We start from the raw sequence: 26006 nt of genomic DNA, 5'->3' as shown, positions 1-26006 counted from the left end.
GTAGAGCAGACACACCGGATATGCTCACTGTTTGACAGAAAAACTCATTTGATTTGAAGATGGTCCAACTCGCTCTGCAGGATTTGAACAGAACAAGAGTACACTGGAAGCGTGAGTAGCCTGGCATCATTGATGTAAAAAGGTAGAGTTCATTTTCATCTTTCACAGAAAGATGAAAGACTTTAAAGACGCTCTCTCTCTCTCTCTCTCTCTCTCTCTCTCTATCGCTCTATCTCACACACACACACTTAGACATACACTTAACACCTAAAAATCATTTGTGAGCACCTGTGTTTGATCAGTGAAATCCTCTTTGACTTGAATGGGAGGAGAAGATGAGAGATGTTTCCTCTAATTAATACAAGTGAGCATGCAAATGAGCCCCCGCACATATTTGCATATTCAAATTAGTGCTGAAAACTAGTTTCATTTGATCATCTTTACAGGAGGGACTTTATGTCAATGGTGTCTGAAATATCCATAATTTAACAGATAAGGCTGGTGATTCTCTATATTTTTCTTGTTGTCAACAGATATCATGTGTAAAACCAAACCAACACTGAATTGATCCTACTTAGAAGTGTATTCCAATATGTGAGTATCTAAAGCCTGATGTATCATACTCTTATGTGCCGTACACCTCTGTTGTTGTCCAAAAACTATTAAAAACACATCAATGAGCAGCCCTGCTGCACCGGGTGACATGTTCACAGACTGTGTTTCATCTACCATGAAAAAGACATACTTCAAAATAGATCAATAAAAATTAATCACTTGTTTTGTCAGCAGCTCCATAGGAAGTGATGTAATTTCTCAGGTTGGAAAGATAATATTTTCCATCAATAATCTTCCAGACTATGGCGATGTTTGGAGCTCTGAATGGAACTTTGAGGTCATACAGCTGCAACAACAGATAACGGATTTTAATCATTAATCACCATTAAAATAAAGAATTTTTTTTTTTCTAACATTTTTGCATGCTTTCACTAGTAACAGAGAAATGTACCATGAGGATTATTACTACATGAACTGGAAGCTTATACTCTTATGTTTATTGTCTTAAGATTATGCTACATTGTCTTATGTTATACTGTCTTACAGCTAAATGAACAATATAACAGTCTGTCTTCTTCTCGTGTGAACATGTTCGACCGTCAGTTTCCGACAGGTGTGGATAAGCTGACAAAAGTGAGCTGTAAGAGGCAGAGGCAGAGAAGAAAACCCCCCTAAGGAGGAAAGATAGATAAGGCTGTTGTTGAATAGAAAGAACATTGTGCATTAATTAAAAGACACCTGTTAGGATGATAAATATGGGATGTTCTGTGACGACACGCCTGCATGTACAAATACAATTTTTGAATGATAAACAAGATCTCTTTCAGCCCAGCAAACTGGGAGATCCCCGTTTGCAAATGTGTACTCTGGATATTGCAATAAAACCCTGAAAGACAACTAACTGTCTGTGAATTCATCTTAAATTTCCACGACACTACGTTCTAGTCCATTAAAAATGGGGGAAAAAAGACACTAATTATTATTAACTAGCAAACTGTGATGATTAAAATGTATGTTTAGGACATTCAAGCTTTTTTACAGTCAGGCTGAAGTTGCCTCTCTGTACTCAGCACTGTGCCAACAGACGTAACTTTTGCTCCTTCATACCAATAATATGGTTCATTGCACTGCATGCAGGTCAATAGAAGAATCAAACAGATAGTAAGAAACACTCTGATAGCCTTAACCACAATATAACTCTTTTAAATCACTGTTTAAGATGACGTATACAGTATACTGTCTACACATACACACATTGGAACAGTGCAGGGTCCAAGTTGGAAAATTAAAAAGCCAGCGGCAAAAAGATAAAAACTGACAATCTGCTGGTCCTGTGCTACCAGCTGCTGACAATACAAACACTCAACAGCTGCATCAGTCAAAGTCAAGTCAAGCCATGGCCTAAAGTCAAGCCAGCAGCTATTTAAAAACACAAAAGGACTGGAGGTTCCCTCTGCACTGCCAACACTAAAATGTGTTTGTAAGGGACGTCTCAAGACAGAGGCCAGACTTAACAAGTTAGAGCACTCAAGATGTTTCTGTCTGTGAGAAAGTGGATAAAGTCAAAAAGTGTAGGATTATGTCACAGCAGATCTTTCACTGCCAGAAAAAGGTTGCTGTGAGCATTTCCAGCCAGATGTAAAACTGGAGGGGGGATTCAATTGCATCAAGTGTGACAAGCATTTCAAACATGACATGAGACTGAGAAAGGATCAGAGGCCCAAACACGGGATTATTCTACAGCACAGACAGCTTAAATGACATGTTTCTGCTGAGGAGCTCCCTGTTAAAATAAAAAAAATAAAAACAACAGAAGCAGATATGACAAAAAAAAGGATTATTGTGGACCACTTCTGCAAAACCATAAAAATATCTTAAGGCACATAGAAAGACTGTTTATCTGATGTCACATAGAAAAAACTGGAGTTGTAACAGAGATGTTGTAGAGTGTCTCAGGCCATGAGGACAAAGATGTGAGTACAAAATCTCTGAGAATATACAAAAGCAATGAAGAAAAGCACAAAGCCAGGCCCAAACTTGGACCAAATGTAGCCAGTGATATGTTTAATGGCAGATGGATTTCTGGAATAAAAGAGAAATAAACAAACTTCAAATAAAGATTCTGAGAGCTGAGAATATCTTTTATGCATCCTCTTTCAGAGTAATCACCTCCTCGTAAAAGCGGTTAAATTCTGACTTTCTTTTTTCTCCCATGTGGCACAGATTGGATGTGTATTATGAACACATAAAAAGGGAGACAGCAGATGGTTTTTAATGTTTTCAGATCAGTTTCTGACAACAGTCACGGGTAAATCTAATGGGAAACATAAATTGACTAATGAGACTTTCCTCTAAATACACAGATGGGTCTTTGAAAGTTATTTGGAGTGACTACATGTTTTCTAGGTTAGTGGCTACAAAGGCTACAAAGCTGAAGGCAGCTGATCCTCCGGTGATTTGTTTGCTTGTAGGTTAAACGTGTGTTGAGGATAATTCACATACACAAGGAGACTTTAATAAAACACAGAAATTGAATATGGTTCACTTCTAAAGGTAGATATAAACAGGCAACTGTAATAATCAATTGATATAGGCAAATATTCTGGTTTATGGTGTAAATGTAGCCATAGAAATGCCTGTCAGGTGTCTGAAAATATGAACCTGGAATCAAAAGGAAAGCCTGAAGAAGATAAAAAAAACATGGCTGACTATCAGTTGTTCAGCTTCTGAAATGAAGAACTTCAAGCCTGAAAAGAAGGTCTGACAATCTGTCAGATTCTGTATCTGACTTTGCTGTAGAGGAGAGAGGGTCAGGCTTTTCTTTCAGCTATGAGGACGACAGGATGGACCTTTGCCTCTCTTCAGCCAAAGACTCAATTTGAACCTCAATTTAAAAATTGACGTTGTACAGCAAAAATATATACAGCATCCGTCAAAAGTTTTGACACACTTTCTCATTTGAGGGATTGGGAAGCTGTTCTAAACTTTTGACTGGTGCTGTATAAAGGTCAAACATGACAAGAGAGCACAGTTGTGATATACTATATCATTTTTATTTATATAAGATAAAAATTATGTCAGTGAAAGTTATGAAAAAAGTCCTGACTAGGCTATATTATGCAGTGCCAATAATCACTGAGACTTTTGATCAAATGCTTCCCTCTAGTGGTATTTTGTAAAACAACCTCACCAACTACTACTGTTCTAATGCTTTCTCACCCTCACACAGTAAGAGTGAGACAAGCATTCAAAAATTATAATTACACATGGAAAGTTTCAGTGCATTTCACTAAATCACTAATAAACAAGGACATTAAAAGGAGAGGAAGAAGAGGAATGCTTGAAGAAGATAATGTAGAGTTATAATGAAGATTTTTGCATGTTTTATATAAAACAGTATTTGGTGTAACTTTAAAGCAGTACTTTGATATTTTAGGAAAGCTTTAGCTGGAGGAAAAGGAAAATAGCTAGTGTCTAGTGACAACTGTCGTTTTTACACTGAGAGTTTTGTACATATTACACAACCAAGATATAATAATTAGTGAGCTTTAGAGGTGCTGGTATAGACTTTAACCTTTAGACAGAGCCAGGCTAGCCGTTTCCCCATGTTTCCAGTCTTTATGCTAAGCTAAGCTAACTGGCTGCTAGATAGCGGTATCAATCTTCTCATCTAACTCTTGACGAAAAAGCAAATAAGCGTATTTCCCGAAATGTCAAACTATTCCTTTAAATAAGTGGCATTTGTAGCAAAACATTGAGTTCAAGCTCAAACTTTTTTCCAATATTTTAGATGTCAAAACAAAACACAGAAAAGTCGATACAATAGCACATGTTTCTGTGTCCTTAACTGTATCCATGACTTTGCAAATGTGAGTGCAGGCATGAGTCAGGCTTGCTGTGGTTTGCAGGCCAGCAGGTAGAAATGCTTCACACCCACAACCACCTCTGTCTCTGCAGAGGTCACCCCCATTATGGACATCAACCTGGAGAGAGGAGACAGAATGTTTCATCATGTCTCTCCAACATGTCAAACATTTTATCATGTGTTGACAGCCTTAGTAAGTTTTGCTCCAGCATGTCAAAAGCAACTGATGATGTACTTTGCACATTCATCAGGTTCATTTACATATTTGTCGTTGGCCTAACACATGTGTACAACACTACATTTACTCAATGTATGCTACATAAGGCATGATTTACCTTTGACAGATGTCTTGGGAGAGTTTGACAGCCTTCTGCATGTCACCTCTCAGCAGAGCCTGATAACTGGAGAAAGACTCCACCAACCCCATGTAGCTGGACAGAGGCATGGGCCTTCTCACCCACACACACTCCTGCCTGCAATGCATAAAGTAAAACACGCACATATACACACAGTCAATAGATAAATGTACATTTTGTAAATTCAAGACAAATCCATCTGTCTTTAAATTATAGATCATAACAACACACCCAGTTGAAAAGAGAAGGCTATTAGTGATATTAGTGTCACTCACCACTCTTTGTCAGGGTAGGGGATGGATTCATAGGCTTCCCTGTACAACTCGATAGAGCTGGGGCCAAGGTGAGGACTGCGGTAAGGTTGCAAAGCTGCGTAAAACTGGTAAAACCAAGAGATGAGGAGTCATCAGACTGTTTATTTCCATTACTTCATTAATGGCACAACAAATGGCATGAATCAAATATTAATCACTGATATCTTTGCCTCATCCACTAAACAATAAAGTAGTTCAAACACCTATCTATCTGTGTGGTTTGTGTTCATTTCTTAAAATCTTTATTAATACATGAATGGTGTCTGATTTCAACAGGTGGACGACCTGTCGGCTTGATGAAAAATATGCAACCTAACTGCATTAAGATGAATTGTACCATTCAGTTGATGAATATTTTACCAATAAAATCCACCAGATGATGCTGTGGTTCATATTTGATGCAAAGCTGTGCAACGTTCCTGCTAGAAAACCTACCTGAATGTGACATGATGATGTGACTGATAGTAGTAACACATACAGTGTGTCCCCTACACTAATATAACTAGGGTTCTCCTTTTGAGTCCATGGATGACCAGGTGTCCGTGTGGATCTACCTTTGACCCAAAAATTGCTTGTCTGGTGTCGAGGGGGGACTGTTGATATTTATGATTGTTTTGGGGGTTTTTTATATCTGAAAATGTATTTTTTTGTACTTCCTTCCTTTGTGTTTTCCAACTTTTATAACAGGAGACTAGTTTACTGCCTAGTTTTTCAGTGTGGACCAGATAAAAAATGTTTTCAGTACCCGTTGTTCAGTACCTTTACTACAAAAAATAACAGGTCAGTCAAAGGTTTTTTTCACAGAAGACATTTTGACACAGTAGGAAAAGCACAAGTGTGAATAATTACATTAACGATGGCTGAATTCCATGTAGCTGCTTCAGTTTCAGAGTCCTGGTATATTACACAAGCTGGCTCACTGTGGGACACTATTGTTAATCGTTATCGTCCTACTATGACAATCAAAATGTCTTCTGCAAAAAAAATATTTGGCACAAGGTACCTTCTTTCATTATTACTAATAAAATATAAAATATATAATTCCATTGATTTTATGCACTGATAGGCTGTCTCTCAAAGCTGAAATCAAGGCTTGAATAGTTGATGTCATCAAATGACATTTATTGGACTTGGTCCTGACATTTCATCAGTGATGGATTCTCTAGGCTCCCAGAATTTTGAATTTTAACATGTTGCCTCCAGATGAGTTTTATTTAAAGTAGGGTCTCCAGCTCTAAACCGGAAAGTGTCTCTGTAGGATTTATCTCCACATCACCACTAACATCTTTGTCCTGGTTGTTTAAACCTTACACAGTATGGAGCGGGTCATTTTTGAGCCAACTCAAGTATTCCTTTATAATTAGTCCCTATACCAAATTTTGAACCACAAATATATTTTGCATCCATATATATCTTGTCCGTCATTAATAAATGAGTGATTAATCCTGTGTTTTCTTTAGGTTTGACAGTATTTGTTTATTTGTTTATGTATGTGAGCTCTACTTTGTGATAAATAAGTAACGATAGGTCTTTTTCACAGCATTTTGACTTGTCATAGCAGGAAAAACACAGATGTTACTAATAACGTTAACAATGGCTCTATTATATTCAAGTGTTGCAGTAAGTCATGATAGTGTGATAGCGCAAAAGACCTTTTTTCACAGTTTTTGTTTCTACCAAAGATTAAAGCACGTGGGTTCACTGATTATCACATCTTTAATCAAAGGAGAAACTAACCTTAAATTAAAATGAAAGCTTGTATACATCACTTGCAGCCCACATGTTCATCTAGCCCTGCTTAGTCTCCTCAATCAGTCTCCAGTGCTGCATGTCAAGATGGGAAATATGCATCTGTTTGGGACAGGACTCTGAATATATAGTATATGTAATCATTTGAAAAGGTGCTGATTGCCCAATCACAGCTCTAAATCATTGTTTAAAGACTATCAATAGTTCTCAGAGGCACCTGTGACAAAAGGATTGATCGCTCAGTGATCAGTGGCTCCTAAGCTGAGGGTTGGGTCACAAGTTGAATCTAAAGGGTTAAGAGATGGTTACCAGGGTATGAACTAAAAAATAAAATGGCTAAATTCTGCAACTAAAACCTATGTTAAATTTTGGACTTTTCTCTCATTTTTGCTTTTGCTTGTTGTTTGGAAATAATGTATAGTTCTACCTCTTTAGGCCTCTAAAAGTTATTTTGAGAAGGCAAAAATCACTCTTCAATTATAACTGCTCACAGCTCACTGACATGCAACCTGGGAAGTAAAAAAACGGCTTTCTATAAGGTAAAAACAGGTCAGAAACCACTGCTCTAGTCGGGACAGCAACATTATCAACAGTTAATTATTGATTTCTTGAGAAATTATGAATGCATTTTGATGTACATGAACTGTATATATGCTGCTTACTTGACCATGTGACCTGACAATGTCTGTGCCCATAACTTAACTATCTTCACAGTAAAAAAAATGGCCTCATATCCATCTCTGCAGATGTGGTTGAGGCTGTGTGAGTGCTCATTCACAATAAATCTTCTCATATCTGTATGTATATATTCATATATTCAATATTCTGTAAGCACCTCTTTGCAGACTTGGTTGAGTGTCTGTGAGCAGCAGTCAGGGTAGCTGAGTTCCATGTCAATGGTGTAGTTGAGCAGAGCCAAGCAGCCGCGAGGCTTCAGGACTCTGTGGACTTCCTTGAGAAAGCGTGGCCTGTCAAACCAGTGGAAGGCAGACATGGCTGTCAGCAGGTCCACTGAGCTGTCAGCAAATGGCAGCTCCTCAGCCACACACTGTCTAAAGATGGAACAATAACAGAAATGTGTAGCGAACACATGGACATACAACATACGTGACGCTGATCCAGAACACAATATAAAGGTTAAGAGGTAATCAGGTGCCAGCTCTTGAATTATCTACCCACTCAATTTGCTGTGTGAATATTAACCTAGTGATCAGTGCACTTGGTTTGTATTTATACAATGTTTGTAAGCTTTTCATTTAAAAAGATGAGCTCCAATTTACAGAACAGCACAATGAATGTCTGGTGTGATTGTTTACAGCACTCTAATTTTTTTTTTTTGCATACCTTCTATGTCACAGTTCACTGATCTGAACCTTGCCTGTTTCTTGTCGTCTCTGTTCCCATCATGCTCTGCACAAAGGTTGAGACGGTTGAGTGCTACAAGTATCTGGGAACAGTGATCGACAAGAACTTGAACTGTGACCTCAACACATCTACAATCTGTAAAAAGGGTCTGCAGAGACTTCACTTTCTGCGCACGACTGAATAGTTTTAATGTGGACAAGAAACCGATGGCTTTATTTTACAAATCCTTTATTGAGTCCATTTTAACCTTTTGTTTCTTGGTATAGGAGCCTTCAAGGAACAAAAATCGTCTGTACAATATCGTTAAAGAAAGCTGTTGGCACACAACAGCTTTCTTTAGCAGATATTTATGACATGTTTTGCGGGAAGCGAGGTAGAACGTGGCCGGCTCTGACCACTCACACTTGGAGGAATTCATTCTTCTCCCTTCTGGGCGGAGATACAAGTCCCTCAGGGTAAAAAGCAATAAGTTTACATTTTTGTTCCAAGTGCAATAAATGCACTTAATTTGCACTAAACCTGAACTGCACTGCTCAGCATCACTTTATTATGGCTGTCATTCCAACGGTTTGATACTTTTAACAAGCAGATACCTTTTTTTTTTTTCATGGTTTGCTGCAACTGTCGTGATTAATGTCCCGTGTCCTCTTGTATGTTGTGTTTGTGTTTTTGCCCCGCTCAAATTTCCCCTCGAGGGACAATATAGATCTGAACTGAGAGGATTAATCGCTGCTAATATGAAACGAATGTGAGGTGGAAGAAAAATTGCCAACAGAAAATGTTAATATTAAAGTGATTAATAATACTATATGAATTGCCAGAATAACTGAATTGCAGATTAATCAAAATTGTATCTGGTATTTTTGTTAGAAATAAATGATAAATGATTTGTAATTGAACGTAATGTGATTTAAAATCCATCACTCCTAAAATAAACTATAAATTGTGGGAATCTAAACAACACTATCCTGTGTCGAGAGTACATTTGTTCTGGTGTATGGGCCTCGCTGCATGACCGACTTTCACTAGACAAGGGTCACATTGTTCCTGCTTTGGCCAAGATTCAATAAAGTAGCTTACCACATTCTCAGAGTTGAACAAAAGATGTGAAGTTAATTGTTATATTTTTTTGTTTGTTTGTTTTTTTTTTACATATAACCATGTGTTTTATTAGGCTTGCTTGATCTCGGATTTAGGTAACACTCTGTAGCCGGGGAAAAACATTAACTCTCAATTATGGCAAAAGAAAAATGATCAATTATGAGAGTGTCTGCAGAATGCTTTCAATATGGGTTTTTTTTTGTATTTTATGTGAAATATAAATACATTTTCTACAGACTCTAGTGTTTGAAAAAGAATAAGCATGTGTCTCAGTTGGTTCATGCTTACCTATATGTGATGTTTGGCCCTTTAGCATGCTGCAAAGCCATTTCCAGCTGGGCAGGACTCACATCTGTCCCCACCACAGAAGCAAAGTGTTTGGCCAGCAGCAAAGTCCCCTGACCCGAGCCACAACCCACGTCCACTGCGAGCTCAAAGGGCTGACCTTTCTGACCAAATATGTCACATGTTATAAGACATTTGTACATTATCCATTGATAATGAGATGCAAAACAGCAGTTTGAACTCTGAAGTCCTTTTGAAGGAACATAATATCCTTAGTTTGATTTAAAATTCAGAAAAGTAAACGGTGAAGCCGCCCTCCTCTCTCCTCCTATATTACCTGTTTTTCCAGGAAGTCGAGCACCTGTTGTATTAACTGATCTGATGGACAAATCCTGTACTTCCAGTAGGAAGCAGCATGCTCCTTGCCTTCAAACAGACGGTAAGCCATAGCTGGTTGATACCTCTTTACTGACTAACTTTCTTAACGGCTGATCTATTATAAGAAGTCTTTTTTTCACTGGAAAAGAGGAACTGTCCTCCACAGTTAAAAGACTGTGTATTCCTTTCTGCCTGCAACCAGATACACATACACACACACGCACACACAGAAAAGAAGGAAACAGTGGGGTGCTTGGGGGCTGGGAGGTCCCATTACTTCCTCTGGTACATGGTATGTTTGACAATGAGACCCTTTAAAGGGACAGCTCCTAAATGATTTTTTATATGATGTGGCATGTTTTTAACTTCTTTTCTGTGCAGATGCAACAATGGTAAAGACATTGAATGTAACCCATTATAATCACCATAAATGAAAATCCAGGTCAAGCTCAAAGGTCTGTGTGAGTAAGGGTCAGCGTATGGGTCACGTGATGGTATGTGTTTCTGTCAGAACCAATAAAAACCCCTGGAGATGATGTGGGTGAGGTAAGAGTTGTATTTGTAAAAGTATAACATCCCATGTGCAGCACTACTCTGTCTGAGTCTATTGGTTGATTTCTCATATTTCCTAATCTCATGGTACTCTTTAACCAACGGCTGTCGGGTATTCATTGTCAGTGTTGTAGAAATGTGACACCCCATGAGAAACATCTACATGTGGTGGTCAGCAGAAGTGGATTATAAGATAAGATATACTTTATTGTCCATGAGGGGAAATTTGTGTTGAATACAGCTGCATATAGAAAAGTACTAGTTACACACAATATAGCTACATAAATACACTATTGTACCCTTAGGGCATACTGTATACACTATTCCTAAGATGATAAAACACAATGATCTGTGGTCAAATTGACGAGCATATTTAAAATTAATAGAAATTGAATATAATTAAAACAATAAAAAGGTGAAATCATGTGCAAAGATGTACAGGAAGAGGAGGCAATGTCCATAAATTAGATATCCAATTTAATAATTGTGATCCCAAATCATCATAGTTTAGAGTTAGTTTGTTTCTAAAGTTGAAATTATTTTCAGTTAATCAGAGTTAAAACTCACTTTATCTACTTTGGTCAAATCAAGCACAAAGCAGCACTTTACATCTCATTATCAACAAATGGTTCACACACATTATGGGACACTCATTTACTGATAATCAATCTTTACTATAATCTTGTTACACATATTTTACACCTGATAGTACACCATTACTAACCAATATTGCTAATGACCAGTTAGATATTTGTTGTTTTATTTTTTAAATTTCATAAACTGAATGACAAGGTGAGTTATAGAAGCTTCTTCTTAAATTATTAACAGATGTTTAATTTTTAACATTTGTTTCCTGAGGGAAACATGTATAACCGTTCACTTGTGTTTTCTATTTCTCATTATCTGTTATTACAAAGATTAAGTTTTACTGTACAGACTTGTTTGTCTTCAGTTACTTTATGAACCATGAACATTAGATGCTTCAGCTTCATTGATGTTGCACAAAGCTTCTTCTACCTACTGAGAGAGAACGGAGAGTACAGAAAGGCCAGTGAAGCAGTTATAATAAATAAATGGGCCCCCAACTATGTCATTTTTTTTTCAAGAGCTTGGCTTAAAATACCTGTCTCCTCCTTCAAACCAAAACATACCAGAATTCAAGTTATGTAACCTCTCAGTGTGCATTCAAGGCAGCAAGACATCAGCTGTGCTATTGGGAAACAGTTTTTTGAGAGATAATTTCACCGCAAAATGAAATATGCTTTATGTTTGAGAAAATTGGTGAGTGACAGTTGGAACAACATGCTCAATTTGTTTGATTCAGTTGTTGTTGTTGGAGCCTTGTTATGAATTCTTAATGCTCTGTATTAATAGGTATCTAAACAGGAGATTTACTGTTAATAGGTGTCAACACTTTTGCTTATGACAAGTGACACACCGGCAGTGTTGTAAAGGTTAAAAGGTCTGTCAGCTAACGTATCCAGTTAGACTGAAGTGAGTTTGCAAGAAAATTACAGAGAAAACAAGAGTTCTACTGAGAAAAAAAGGGTTTATTCAGAAATGGAAACACATCAGTTGTTAATTTCAACATCTCTAAGACACTCACATACATCTCTGTCTCCCAAAACACACAACCAATGCCATATTGTTGATTATAGTGGTTTTGATGCCAGGACACAGAAATATTCCATTTGCCGCTCCATTTCAGTGTCAGGAGACGTGACTCCCATCACGTCCAGGAACCTGTGAAACAATGCAGTGAATGATTATTCAGCTCAGCGCTCGGAGCAGCACAGAAAAACACATTTGGACAGTTAATGTTCACAAAATGGATGAAGAATAAAAATTTGATTATAATGTACGATTCCTACCTCTTCTGAGTGTTGAGCAGCAGGTCTTCAGCAGTCTGGGGGTCTTTCTTATAGTAAGCTTGGAACATGGACCAGGACTCCATGAAACCCACCAGGTTCCTCACTGAGATCGGAGAGTTCACCAGAATACACTCAATCCTGTTGCATCATTACATAAGGTGTGTTATTACATAATAAAGACAATAAAAACTCTGTACTGTGACACAATGAAACAATCTTTGGCATCATTACGTGTTTGTGTGGTAATACCTCTCTTTGTCCGGGAAAGGGATGGCACGATACAACTCTTCCAGTTTACCCTCAGCTACACCTACTGGACTGCTAGTGTAAGGCAACAGCATCTGCTTCACCTGGAAGCGAATGTAAATAAGTGTTGTGTCCATTATGTATTTGAAAATGTAAGAATGACAAGTTTAGATTAAACAAATGAGATAAGACTTGTTACTCAGTGAGCTTTAGAAGTTTTGAACTTCTACCACGCAGCTATTAACGCCCATTCAAAAAGCGCCAACTTCTCTCTTGAAATATTAAGTCAATTATTTTTTATGGTCTTTGATTTATGGTCTCAGTTGCTAAATTCAGGCACTCTATTAAGTGTGCTGTTGGTCATTTTGGAATTATTGCTTCATTAGCTGTCCTGTTAGCACAATTTAGCTAAAGAAGCTATTGTTATACCAAGTGTGCACCACTCAGTGTTCCCAGTAAACCAGCATTAGCTTTGGTCCGAGGTAGCGGAGAGTGTTTCCAGATCATGAAAGACAACACCCCGCACTCCTTAACTGAAGGGTCCTGGCTCCAAACAGAAAAGATGGCATCAACCATAAGCTGCAACTCTGGTCTTCAAACTCCGATGCATGTTTTTAGAGAAAAAGCTCTAAAAACCCACTGTATACTACCTGCTCCCCACCAAACAGACACAGCTGTATCTAGCTGGCGAACACACTGGAATATTTGGCATCTTAAGAGCCAAATATTTCCCTCAGGAGTTGATAGAGACCAAAAACAGAGCAAAAGGAGAGCAAGTATTGGACTTCACCAGGTGAACAGAAACACGACTCGAAGTGAATGATAATACTGGTCAGTAACTGCTGGATGTGTAAAAAACCAACTGTTAACAATTGTTATATCAACTTAAAAGGTGACGATATGTCAATGTTGTGTTCACATCTTGTTTCCGCTGCCCCCAAGTGGCCAATAAATCAGCTAGTAAATATGGCTGGTACGCAGATAATATTTTCAGTGTGTTATTAGCTCCATGTTTAGGCATACCGCCACTCTATGTCAACAAATGTTTGCACTGCTGATAAGATTTTACTCACCTCTTCATAGATGTGGTTGAGTTTTTCTCCACAGGTCTGGTAGTGAAGCCTGGTGTTATTATCACTGAAGCCCAGCAGAGCCATGCAGCCACGGGGTTTTAAAACTCGACTCGCTTCAGCCAGGAATCGCGACTGATCAAACCAGTGGGCTGCTGACGCTGCTGTCAGCAAGTCTACAGAACCATCCGGAAACGGAAGATCCTCTGCTGTTCCCTTCCTGCAGACACAACAAACACATCACACCTGTAACTCCAAATACTTCTACCTGGGCATAAACATAGTTTATTCATCCTTCCAGAAGGGTTTGATCCATTATTTCACTAGATATTCCTCTTTGAACGTTGAACTTCATGAATTGGTTGGTAGACACAGTAAATTAAATGCAAACAGCAGCAGTTTGTATCTTGTTGGTTCACCATCATGTCAAACTGTCATTGTTATGCTGACATGTTACAGCCATTGTAAACGGTTATTACACTGCAGATGTATCAACCAACCAAACAGCTTTGAGATATTAAGTGTAATGATATTACATCTCAAATTTGAAAAATTCTTAAAGGAATAGTTATTGGACTAGAATAAACAATTTGGGAAATATTACCTGCTTTCATACCGAGAGTTAAATGAGTAGATTGATACCATTGATACCTTACATCTATCTGTTAAATTAAGGCAACAGCCAGCAACCAGTTTGCTTAGCTTAGCATAAAGACTGGAAACAGGAAAAAAGCTTGCCTGGCTCTGTTCAAAGGTAACAAAATCACTAACATTAACATTTTATATCTTGTTTGATCCGTACAAAAAACAATGTAAATACAAAAATTTGTGCTTTCATGGGTGATTATTTGTGGGAATATTTCTCACCAGATCCGGGCTTTATGCTAAGCCTAGCTAACCAGCTGCTGGCTACAGCTTCATAATGAACAAATAGATACAAGAGAGACAAATTAATCTTATCATCTAACTCTCGACAAGAAAGCAAACAAGCATATTTCCCAAAATGTTGATCCATTCCTTTAAATGTACATATTGGAAGAGCTTTATTTTTTTATTACTGTACACAAAACCAAGATTTGCCCAAAATGTAATGCAAAATGGAACATTATGATTTCATAGTTTTGTTTTATAATCAAAGTGTAATTATGTCCACACATGGGCCTACGGAGCAGCTCACACACCCCTACCTGTATGTGATGTTGGGGTACCCTGGCACAGCTCTGGCCTCTTCCAGTTGACCCTCGCTGATGTCGATACCCACCACTTCCTGGAAGTTTGGCGCCAGTAGCCGAGAATTCTGACCCGTCCCACATCCCAGATCCACTGCCAGCACATGTGGCTGCCCCTTCTGAGGATTTTAACAGATGTGCTTTATTTGTTGGCAATTTTGTTCTCCAAATAAGCAGAATGCTGTATTAAATGGCCCGATATGCACTATAATAACATAGTGTACTGCAGATTCACTGTATACAGTATTCGGTCATACCTTCGTATCGAGGTATTGAAGAATAATCTTCTTGAGCTCATCTGGAGGTGTAAAACGGTACTTTTGATAGATGGATGCATGATCCTTCCCCTCAAACAGACGGTATGACATGATGACGTATTTTTTTTAGTCTTCTCTTTCTGTTCTGCTGTCAGTTTAGTCTTCTTCTGCTGAAAAACAGTCTCCTCCTTCCGTCTCTTTATCTTGTTTGCTTTAGTTTTGTTTTCTGGCTTTTAGCCTTTTTTACCTGCTATGTTATTTTCTCTCTTATCGTGTGTTTTCTTATATTCCTGTCCACACGTTGTTTAAGCTGTTTTCTGTCACGACACTCACACACTTTGCCCTCTTGCTGGCATTCAGATATTCAGCCACTTCTTGAGGTGTAGTTCTCCCACGTCTTTTTAGACCCAACAGACAGACAGGGAAACAATTGCAGTTAAGCAGTTAGTTATAGAGTAATTACGCTTGAGAGCAGATACAGTCACAACTTTGAATGAAGAGACACACTGTTAAAAGTTAAAAAAAGATTATTTTGTTTATAGAAAAACAGTTTCTTACCAGCTGAGGGCTGCTCTTGATGCCAGGAGTCCCATTAACTCAGCTGCAGATTTGCTAACAATGCATAACAGAGGCAGGGCCTCTTGCTTAACCCTTTTATGGCCAGAGGACATCTGCATATTATGCTGCGTATTTTAACAGCAGAATATTAACATAATAGATCATATAATCAATGGAAAACACACTGGATTGTAGTTACTGCACTTCTGCAGTGGCATAAACGCACCTGCAGGCATAAAAACTTATGCTTACAAATCTTTGTAACATGCAAGTCACTATTTGCTGAGTGTGACAGCCACATCACTAGCAACACAAAATTTTTCTTTCTTATTAGCAAAGTCACAATAACATGTTTCAAGTAATGACAGACACAGTCCTTAACTTTCATGCAACACTCTTTTATTGCATTGTATAACATAGCTTGGTTTCTTATTTAAAATGCATTCATTTTGCAGCTGTTGTAGTTTTTATTCACATGTCATAGCATTTCTTCTCTGTTCTCTTAAAGATACAACCTTAACTTTTGTATCTTATGTGTAATTTATGATTTGTGGATAAAAATTGTCATTAGCTGTAACAATTTTAGCACCAAAGGTCTACTTCCTAGCTGTCTGGAGATCTGGAGACAAGTTTAAAAAAGAAAAAAAATCTGCAGGTGTGAAGGTACCATACCTCTGTAGCCTGCTCCTCATCTCTGCTTGAGGTTAGCGGCCTAAAGCTACATTAGTCGCTACTAGCATAATTATTATATACTTATCATTATAGGAGTGCAATGTTAAGTACTCTTTTAAGACAAGGTTTTGGTGGTGCAGACTTGGGTTAGCAGTCTTTGGTCGTGGTCAGCATTCAGATTTGGACTACTTGAGCTACATGTGGGATGTCATTCATCAAAAGTGTGGAAAGCCCAACTAGCTACGTCTCTATGTAGGTGTCACTTTTAGTGCAAAGTGCCTTGAATAAGAAATAAAGTTTGTGACTACAGCTGTCATAATTATCTCTGTGGGGTCATTATTGTCTTTCCAAACCACTGACTCTGTACACTTCTCAAAATTTTTTTTGTTCTTTCTCCTTGACCATTAGCTAAACTGAAAAACATCTTTGTTTTGGTTCGTTTCCCCAGGATGGCCCTCCAGGTTAGCAAAGCGTGTCTAATTATTCTCAAGGGATAATGGAGATAATGACCTGTTGACCATTTTCAACTTAATTATTCTACATTCAAGTGACGCTTTTCCCCAAGCTCAGTGTTTGAGCACCTGGTGATGATACACCAGGGATGTCATGGCTAATGAAAGTCATTACAGTAACCTTGCATCACTCATGACCAATGTGTGCATGCAGTATGACCAATTGTTTTGCAAAGTGTTCATGGTCTTAAAGATAAGCAAAAGATTACATCACACGTGTGTTTCATAATTGTCTCTTGTTTTTTTCTGATCCCTCTGAGCAACAACAACTTTTTTTTTCAACTTAGAGTCATTAGTTCTGCCTATGAAATCACAGGATGATACTTTGTTGTAAAACCTAAAAGCAAAAAAACACCAAATGAGGTGTCAGCGGTTCTTGGCGTATTTTTCTGCCATAAAATTTCAGCCTCTTACACGACATGTACTTCCTCTGAACTGCTCTTACATAAATTGATATTAATTGCAGATGGTTGCCACCAAAAACAGAATGGGACATTTATAAAGCACACAAAAACATAAATGTCTGGAGGGTAGAGTAGTTATGTATGAGCATTCAAAGCCACTTCAAAGCCTGTCATATTTTGAAAAGTGGACTTTAGGACTTTTGCTTTTCTCTAAACAGAGTATTGAAGTAATTGGTTTTTTGAAGACATTATTTTCAGACTGATGGTTAGCATCTATCTAGGAAGAGGTTGTTGTACAGTAGCTTCCCAGCTTGAACCGTATCAACCACTTTATTTAAATAAAAAAATTGATCAAAATATATAAATATACATATTATGGACATAGATATAGATGCGTCCGTTACAAGCTTCCTAGAATAAGTGCTGTGCTCACACACACAGGTGAACATAGACTACTCAAAAGACCATTTGTTTTTTAGCATAAGCATCATAACATTACATTATGACAACCAGACGCTACAATACAAAAAGTAATAGAAAAATAAGTATATAAATAAGTCAGGAGACCAAACACAAAAGAGTACAGAGTTGTGTGGTATGAAATTGAGGCTATATAAATAAGATAAGCTTTGCTGCCACAAGAGGCCAAGATATATATATATCTTTCTGGGCCATTAACAATGTTAAGAAAAGTTCCTCATTTCATGTAGAATTTGTCTAATCTACCCATCAAGGAAAATTAAACCTTTTCATATGCAGCCAATCTGTAAGTGATGGAACATGCACTGACTTCCGCTGTTGCACCAGCAATCTCCTGCCGAGCATAATGGCCGTCTAAATTCCATATCAACCTTTTGAAGTATATCATATCAGTATCTTGATAACTGTCAGCGCTTTAAAATCCTTTTCAGTATCTTGTGCTGTAAATAGCTGCACTTACATGCATACTTATTTTAATTCTGATTGGAATCATTCCAACCTACCGTCTACATGTCCAATAACGTTCAGTTCTTTAAGAGATTGTATCAAAAACAAACTCTCCAAAGAGGCCCAGTTCGGCTTGGAAGCCGATATTTTCTGGAAGTGGAGAAATTTACGTCCCCACGCGTCTACGTCAAGATGGAGGGCATGTGTAGAAAGAACACAGCTGGAAAGTAATCGGGTTAGATCGTTTACATGGTACAATTTTTCTTTTGATCAGTTTATGAAAAGGTTTAACTACCAATTTGCATCTGATTTAAATTTCACTCCGGTTTGGGCCTGTTTATTCTGACTGAGGTGTTTATATGGAGCATTTTTTATTCTATTTTGGATTTTAAACAGATTATAATCAGAATATTTGGCTCCATGTTAACATAGCTGATGTGTTTTTGACAAAACTCAGATTGGTGGTCAAGAACCAAATTGACCTCATATAGACCTCATCTGAATCTTAACCTGCAGAATTCAGCGGGAAAACAGGTGATCAATACAGTATGTGATATCAACTGTGGCCTGATAGTACCATTAGACAGTCTAGAATGAAATGGAGTACAACTTTATTGTCCACCAGAGTGGAAAATTGCCTCTGGCTGAGACAAGAGTTATTTATCTTCTAAGAATCTTGGTCAGTAAAAGTTTTTGCATCTTTGTCATGGCAAAATGAATGTATCTAAGACAAAATTGTGTTAAAGTGTTTTGCTTTCACACACTGAAATTTTCAACTCTAGATTCCCCCGTGGCGAGATGACTGTGATAATGTAACTATGTGTGACAAGTTAAAAAGGCTCTCAGCTTCTCCTGTGAAATCGCAGCGGCTACCTGCCACGACACAGACCTCACACAGATAACATGAGGAACATTAAGGATTGGTGAGACCTAAAAACCACAGGGGTTTACACAGTGAATATAACTAAGACTATTTAACTTTCTACTTCTTTACCTACTTTCTTACTTATTGTTGATGTTAGGATTTATTACAAACATGTGTACTCGTAATTGTCTTCATCACTTTGGTAATCTCTCTGTTTTCTCATTTCTGTCATTGCCTCAAATAATACCAACCAGTGACTAAACAGCTGACAAGGAGGGACAGCTGTAACTTGGCTGTTGACCGGCTGATCCGGCTGTAAAATTTTCTATCATATGACCTCTGGCACCATCTATAGGGTAAATGGAAACCAGTTCTTATTGTCCTTATTTGAACCTCACCATGTTTGTGAACATAGGCAACTACTCCACTACCCAATGTTTGTCTTGTGTTTCCTGTTGTACACGGTTATTATCTTAGCTAATCTTGTCATAATAGTGGTCATATCACAAGAGGAACTCCTACATAAGACCATGTATATTTTTATTTTGTGTCTTTCCATGAACTCACTGTATGACTCCTCCAGCTTTTTCATGCATTCATTGGTGTTCCTCAGCCTTGGCATTGATTCTACAAGTCTCTGAACTCTTCTGGAGGGATGAACACCATTCTTCAAAAAGATATTCCTTCATTTGGTGTTTTAATGATGGTGGTGGAGAGCGCTATCTAACACCTCAGTCCAAAATCTCTCATGGGTGTTCGATTGTGTTGAGATCTGGTGACTGTGAAGGCCATAGCATATGAGATGAGGAAGAGACTCAGAACTATTTTGTATTGCTTTGCAACCCTGACTCCTAGAAATGACATTCATATAATAACTAAATTGTCTTCTTAAGTTGTCAGATAGTTTCAATTTTGATCAGATGAGAAACAGAAATGTTTTTTCATCTATAAGTCAAACCGACCACTTATGTGTGTGATTCAGTCTTAAGTTAAACAACAAATTCCACAACAGTCAGTTTTGTTATTCTGTTATATTCCAGACATTGTTCTTAAATAAAGACCATGTGGATTATGTTTGATTCAAGACTGATTTTTAGATAGAGGCTGCCATTATAGCAAGCTGAGGCTTTACTTTACCACTACAGCCTTGGTAACATTTTTGTTGATTTTTTTTTTGGTCCCTCCTATGATAGCATGACCATCCAAATGATTGGTCTCTTTGAATCCCAAGGGCCTACGGTTGTTCTCTGAGAAAGGATTTACAGCAGGGAACAGTCATGGTCACACAGAGCAGATGATGTCCTAGTTGTGTATGCTCTGTGTTCTCCTCCTCTCCTCTCGTTTTGAAATTTCTGAAAACTTTACAGATGATGGAAAATGTTTCAATTGTCAAAATGTTTACTCTTTCAGGCTTAGATTTTACATTGGAACAAAGAATTACTCTCTTCTTGCTAACTTTACTGTGGTACTTAATTATTCTGTTGGGAAATGCTACTCTTATTGTTGTCATTATTGTAGACAAAAACCTCCATGAACCCATGTATATCTTCTTGTGCAATTTATGCATCAACGCGCTGTATGGAACTGTTGGTTTCTACCCCAAATTCCTTCTGGATCTTTTGTCGTCTCATGTTATTTCTTATGCTGGATGCATGCTACAGGGTTTTGTAATACACTCATCGACTTGCTGTGATTTTTCTATCTTAGCTCTGATGGCATATGACAGATACGTGGCTATATGTCGACCTCTAGTTTACCATTCATTCATGACTAAACAGAGAGTCTCAGTCTTTGTGCTTTTCTCCTGGGTCTTACCTCTTTATTGTATGTTTATGAACACAGCGTCATTGCTAGGATCGAGGTTATGTGGCTCACACATAAACAGGGTCTACTGTGTAAACTGGATGATCGTTACTCTTGCTTGCTCACCACTCAAAGCGAACACTGCAGTCGCATATTTTAATATGCTGTTTTATTTTGGGCATTTTGTGTTTATCATTTGGTCTTACATGTATCTGATAAGAACGTGCATGTCATCCAAAGAGAACTGGGGGAAGTTTATGCAGACATGCATGCCGCATTTATTGTCTCTAATTACTTTTACAATAAGTGTGCTTTTGGATTTATTGTACATGAGATTTGGATCAGCTGATTTATCTCAAGACTTCAGTAATTTTATGGCAATTGAATTTCTGCTTATTCCTCCGGTTGTGAATCCACTTGTATATGGATTAAAACTTACCAAGATCCGTAACAAACTTGTGAGTTTTGTGCATATTAAAGGGACAGATGCAAAGTGTCGAATCATGACTCTTCATGTCAGTGGCAAGCTCTCACACTGAGACATGAACATTGGAAAAAGAAACTGTTTAAACTTAAAAATGCAGATTTATTCATGAAGTTATTGGTAGTTGAAGTAAACTGACAAGGGAGATCATTTTATAATGCATGTTAATGTGGGATATCCCAGTAGTGCAGTGAGACTCTCTTCATTTTGAACATGGAAGTATCTTATCTGCATCTCACATCAAATATTTATCTGCTGTTTGTTCATTATTAATTTCATCTTAATCTGTGTGTCCACTTGTCACATGATGGAGTGGTGCAAGTCTTACATGCTTTGTCAAGGATCTCAAACAAATGTGATGTTAAGTGAAAATCTGTCACTGTTTAATGATGACAAATGGTTTCTTATTGAAAAAAAAAACAGCATACTTTACTGTAATATGCAGGAAATGTGCAGACAAGATAAAGTTGTGACAGGATGGTTTAACCAGCTGACTTGATTGAGTATGTGAGATAATGGCTGAAATGCACAATTTTGTTGTTTGCTGACTGAAAGAGTGCTGTGTGCTGTTTTGTATGTATTTTAGTGTTGTGTTTGTGTATTATAAAGGTTCATCTACATTGCAAACTAGCTTATGTTATTAAATCCTGTTGCACATGTGGCATCCTATATACTTGTCCCTTTACAAATAAACCAAGCACATCTTGAAAATGACTCCTGAAAATTTCAAAGACGAATATTTAGACCACACAAGTTCAAAGTAAAACATTTCACTGTTAAAAATTCAGTGGTATTCATATTTAAACATGAAGTATTCAGTGTTCCTCTCCACTGATGGAGTCTTTTACCCCTCCTGTTTCCACTGAAAAGGTCACAGTAGCCTTCTGTCTGACAAAAATGCTTCACTCTCACTCAGCCCAGAAAATATATGTGATATTAATGGCTGTGATGTGAATAATAATGAGCAGATAAGGAGATCTTAAACGGTAAACGGTGTGTAAGAGTGATGCTGTGGATTGTAATAAGGCACTGCTGTGGTAATGCCATGGCTTAAACAACTCTGCTGCTTTTCCAATAAGAGATTCCGCTTCTTAGCAGCATTAAATTAATTAAATATATTTGGATATTTAACTGATTTGACAAGACACTATTTCCTACCTACTACTACTATAGGTAGGTGCCAAAGGCCTAGTGCCTAGTCAAATTAAGGCCATTTAACACTCTGTACTGTAACATGCCAACCAGGCCTGAAGCTATAGGAGAACGCCCAGGTCTTCTGCATTTTTATGGTGATTTTGAAGATGGAGCAGCCTTAGTTGTGCTTCTATTCCCTCGTATTTTCTCTTCCTTTTACATCCGTCCATGATAAGGAGAAAAATAAATATACTGAATACTCCCTATGTATGTACACTGATACAAAAATCTAAATCAAGTCAAAATGTCAGCTGTGAAAACAGTCTATTAGGCTACAGTTAATGTACATACAGCTAGTAAATTAGCTGTATATTGGGCAAAAAAGCTGGAGCAAAAATACTGCAGCAGTCAAATTTCCCTATCCCATACATATAACATTACGCCATAAGCTACCAGTTTAACATGGTCCTCACCAGTGGAAACTGCTACAACATGCTTCTTTTGCATGTTTCTTTTGCTATGTTTCAAAAGCAAGTTTCAAGTGATGGAAATTTGGATAAAAATGATAGATAACCCCACTCTCCCGGATGCATTCATGTTTTATGTGGTTTAGTTTGTCCAGAGATTGGAACAGGATGATGAAAGATGAAAGCTCTTCCAGAACATCGATTGGTCGGTTTGAATTCCCAGCGTGTGTGCTGCTGCAGTCAGCCAAGATATTAATAACAGTGAGAAGAGACTGTAGACGATGTGTTAATTACACAGATAGTTACACAGCACAGGACACAAATCATTATAGTTTTTTAAATATTATGGATAATAGTTCTTTTGTACATTTTTTTGTCCTCTCTGGTATAACTGAAACAAAGAACCATCGATTTGCTATCTTCTTTCTCACTTTACTGTGTTACTGTGTGATTTTGCTGGTAAATATTTCTCTTATTGTAACCATCATCTTGGATAAAAACCTGCATGAACCAATGTATGTTCTATTATGTACTTTTTGCATGAATGGACTTTATGGAACAGCAGGTTTTTACCCTAAATTTCTCTGGGATCTGCTCTCTCCTGTCCATGTTATTTCTTATGCTGGATGCCTTGTTCAAGCTCTAGTAATGTACTCCTTTGTTTGCAGTGATCTGTCTATTCTTGCAGTAATGGCATATGACAGATATCTGGCCATATGTCAACCACTGGAGTATCATGCTATCATGTCAAAGCAAAAACTCTTTTATTTAGTGTGTCTCTCTTGGATAACACCTTTCTGCATTATGGCTGTAAATATATTTCTAGCATCTAGGTTAAAGTTGTGCAGCCAATATATTCGCAGGCTGTATTGTGTGAATTGGATTATTGTTAAACTTGCTTGTTCCCCAGCTGAAACTACTGTTAATAGCATCGTTGCATACATAACAATAATAATCTATGTATTTCATGGTTTTTTTATCATTTGGTCATACATGTATCTGATCAAAACATGTGTGAATTCTCTAGAAAAAAGGGCAAAGTTCATGCAAACATGTGTTCCACATTTAACTTCCTTAATCACTTTTCTTGTGTCTGTACTTTTTGATGGTATGAATATGCGATTTAGTTCAGAAGATCTGCCTCAAACCCTTCAGAACTTTGTTGCAATAGAATATCTTCTCATACCTCCGATTATGAATCCAATCATTTACGGTTTCAAACTGACCAAAATTCGTAAGAGAATTGTGGGTTTCATTCATTTTAAAATTAACTGACTTTTGTATTATATGTACAAAATACTCCAAATCCTCTTATAATGCATTTATTTTAATTCACAAAGCACAATCATAAGTCAAAATAGAGAACTTGCTTTTCTATTAAATTCAAATTTATGTCATCCTCTGTGTAGAATTTTAATTCTTTATCCATAAGATTACCAAATGCCTCATTGTTTGTGTATGTACTTGTACTTGTAGAGACTGTAAATGCACAAAGGATAAAAGAGAGACATGCCAAAAATAGAGAAATTAAATGAATAATTAACCTGTCAAATTAAAACATGTGAACTGGCTATCTGAAACGAACAAAATATTTATATAAAAAGGAGGTAGAGGAGTTATCTGTAGCATTCTTGAACTGCATAATGATCTCAGTTTCAGCTGAGATGAGGACAGACCCTGAGAGTATAGCTGACACTGTTGACAGTCTCAGGAAGTCTTTTTCTCTCTCAGCCATTTACTGGACTAAGGAAGGACATAGAGATTGTTTCACCATATGTACTGTATGCTTCTCATCTTCTCTTGGCTCTTTAAATATTGCATTGTATGGGCATTATTTTACCAGCTATAGCCTCTTTTTATTGTTCATATGTAAGCTTTGCTGACTCATAAGAAGTGTGTTTTTCCATGTTGAACTGGAAGTCGACATTTGAAGTTGCATGTTTTAAAAATATTTTTACATGTATTTTACCCTTTCAAAAAATCAATTCTTAATACACCTTGTTTGCCTTTGTGAGAACTTTTTACACTCAACATCATGTGCCCTCAGAAAGTGTGACATGTTCGTGGTATATGTCCTTCTCCATAATGTCACAATTAGAGTGACAGCTTGAAGAACAAATGAAAGACCCTGAGGAGAGACAACTTATTAAACCTGATGATATCCAAGATGGAAGAGCAGTCCAATATACCAAACCTATTATTCCTGTAAACTCAGTCATCAAATACAGACAAAATTAATTTGTATTTCATTTGACTCTGTCTTCTTTATTTCAAATAAAAATGCAATAATGATCACTTTTGGAAATTTCTGAACATCATCCACCCAACCTCAAAGTGGCTATAACCAATATTTTTATAATAACAATGTGTTAATCTCAGAGATGTTGCTTCTAATGATGAAACTAAAGAGAATTATTTCCAGACTCTGCAGCTTCCCTCAGCTTTACAGAGCTTTATAACAAGTTTCAGCTCATTGTTCAGCTGTCCAGCGGCAACTTTACTGCTTTGGCTCACTGTGACTGCTCTCATAGTGTCATTTTTGGTCGCAGCAGGCAGCTGCTTTCAAAGAAAAGCTCTAAAAACTCACTGTACACCACCAGCTCAGCACCAAATGGCAAACAGACACAGCAACTAGCTGGTGAAGCACTTAGCAGCTAAAGAGCCAGATATTTCCCTCGAGAGTTGGTAGACATAAAAAAACAAACGAGCTAAAAGAGAGTGATTATTGGACTTATATTTGTCAGATGAACAGAAACACAACTCCAAATGAATGTTGTTCTGTAACAACCGAATGTGGAAATAAGCAACTGTTTGCTAAGTTGAACAAGTTCAACTTATCAACTTAAAAGGTGATGATATGTCAGTGTGGTGTGTTACAACTAGTTTACACTGCCCCCACTTGGCCAAAAACAGTTAATGCAGGTTTAAGAAGTGTTCCAGTTGTACAATATTTCTAGTTTATCTCTTATTTGAAGCCACGTTACAGA

General features: G+C 37.5%; 4 protein-coding genes across 4 annotated transcripts; 2 read left to right on the top strand and 2 right to left on the bottom strand.

Moving 5' to 3' along the window:
* Positions 1-1798: 1798 nt before the first annotated feature.
* Positions 1799-10186, bottom strand: zgc:162780 (uncharacterized protein LOC555377 homolog). Its single transcript, XM_067603127.1, has 6 exons — positions 9928-10186; positions 9594-9754; positions 7675-7891; positions 5052-5155; positions 4756-4893; positions 1799-4538 (listed from the first exon to the last, which is right to left on the bottom strand). The coding sequence occupies exons 1-6, from the start codon at positions 10036-10038 to the stop codon at positions 4442-4444; spliced, it is 828 nt and encodes a 275-aa protein (XP_067459228.1). The 5' UTR covers positions 10039-10186; the 3' UTR covers positions 1799-4441.
* Positions 10187-12049: 1863 nt separating this feature from the next.
* On the bottom strand, positions 12050-15862 carry zgc:162396 (uncharacterized protein LOC555292 homolog). The gene is made up of 7 exons (XM_067602616.1): positions 15752-15862; positions 15194-15590; positions 14895-15055; positions 13711-13927; positions 12641-12741; positions 12392-12529; positions 12050-12263 (listed from the first exon to the last, which is right to left on the bottom strand). The coding sequence occupies exons 2-7, from the start codon at positions 15302-15304 to the stop codon at positions 12173-12175; spliced, it is 819 nt and encodes a 272-aa protein (XP_067458717.1). The 5' UTR covers positions 15305-15590; positions 15752-15862; the 3' UTR covers positions 12050-12172.
* Positions 15863-20076: 4214 nt separating this feature from the next.
* On the top strand, positions 20077-21473 carry LOC137192540 (olfactory receptor 5F1-like). Its single transcript, XM_067603313.1, has one exon. It carries the CDS (start codon positions 20499-20501, stop codon positions 21471-21473), a length of 975 nt encoding a protein of 324 aa, XP_067459414.1. The 5' UTR covers positions 20077-20498.
* Positions 21474-23364: 1891 nt separating this feature from the next.
* Positions 23365-24294, top strand: LOC137192537 (olfactory receptor 1D2-like). The gene has a single exon (XM_067603311.1). The coding sequence runs from the start codon at positions 23365-23367 to the stop codon at positions 24292-24294; it is 930 nt and encodes a 309-aa protein (XP_067459412.1).
* The last annotated feature ends 1712 nt before the right edge of the window (positions 24295-26006 follow it).

This window comes from Thunnus thynnus, chromosome 11 (assembly GCF_963924715.1).
Source record: "Thunnus thynnus chromosome 11, fThuThy2.1, whole genome shotgun sequence".
In the NCBI taxonomy this organism is placed as follows: Eukaryota; Metazoa; Chordata; class Actinopteri; order Scombriformes; family Scombridae; genus Thunnus; species Thunnus thynnus.
This window is presented reverse-complemented; position numbering and strand designations above follow the sequence as displayed.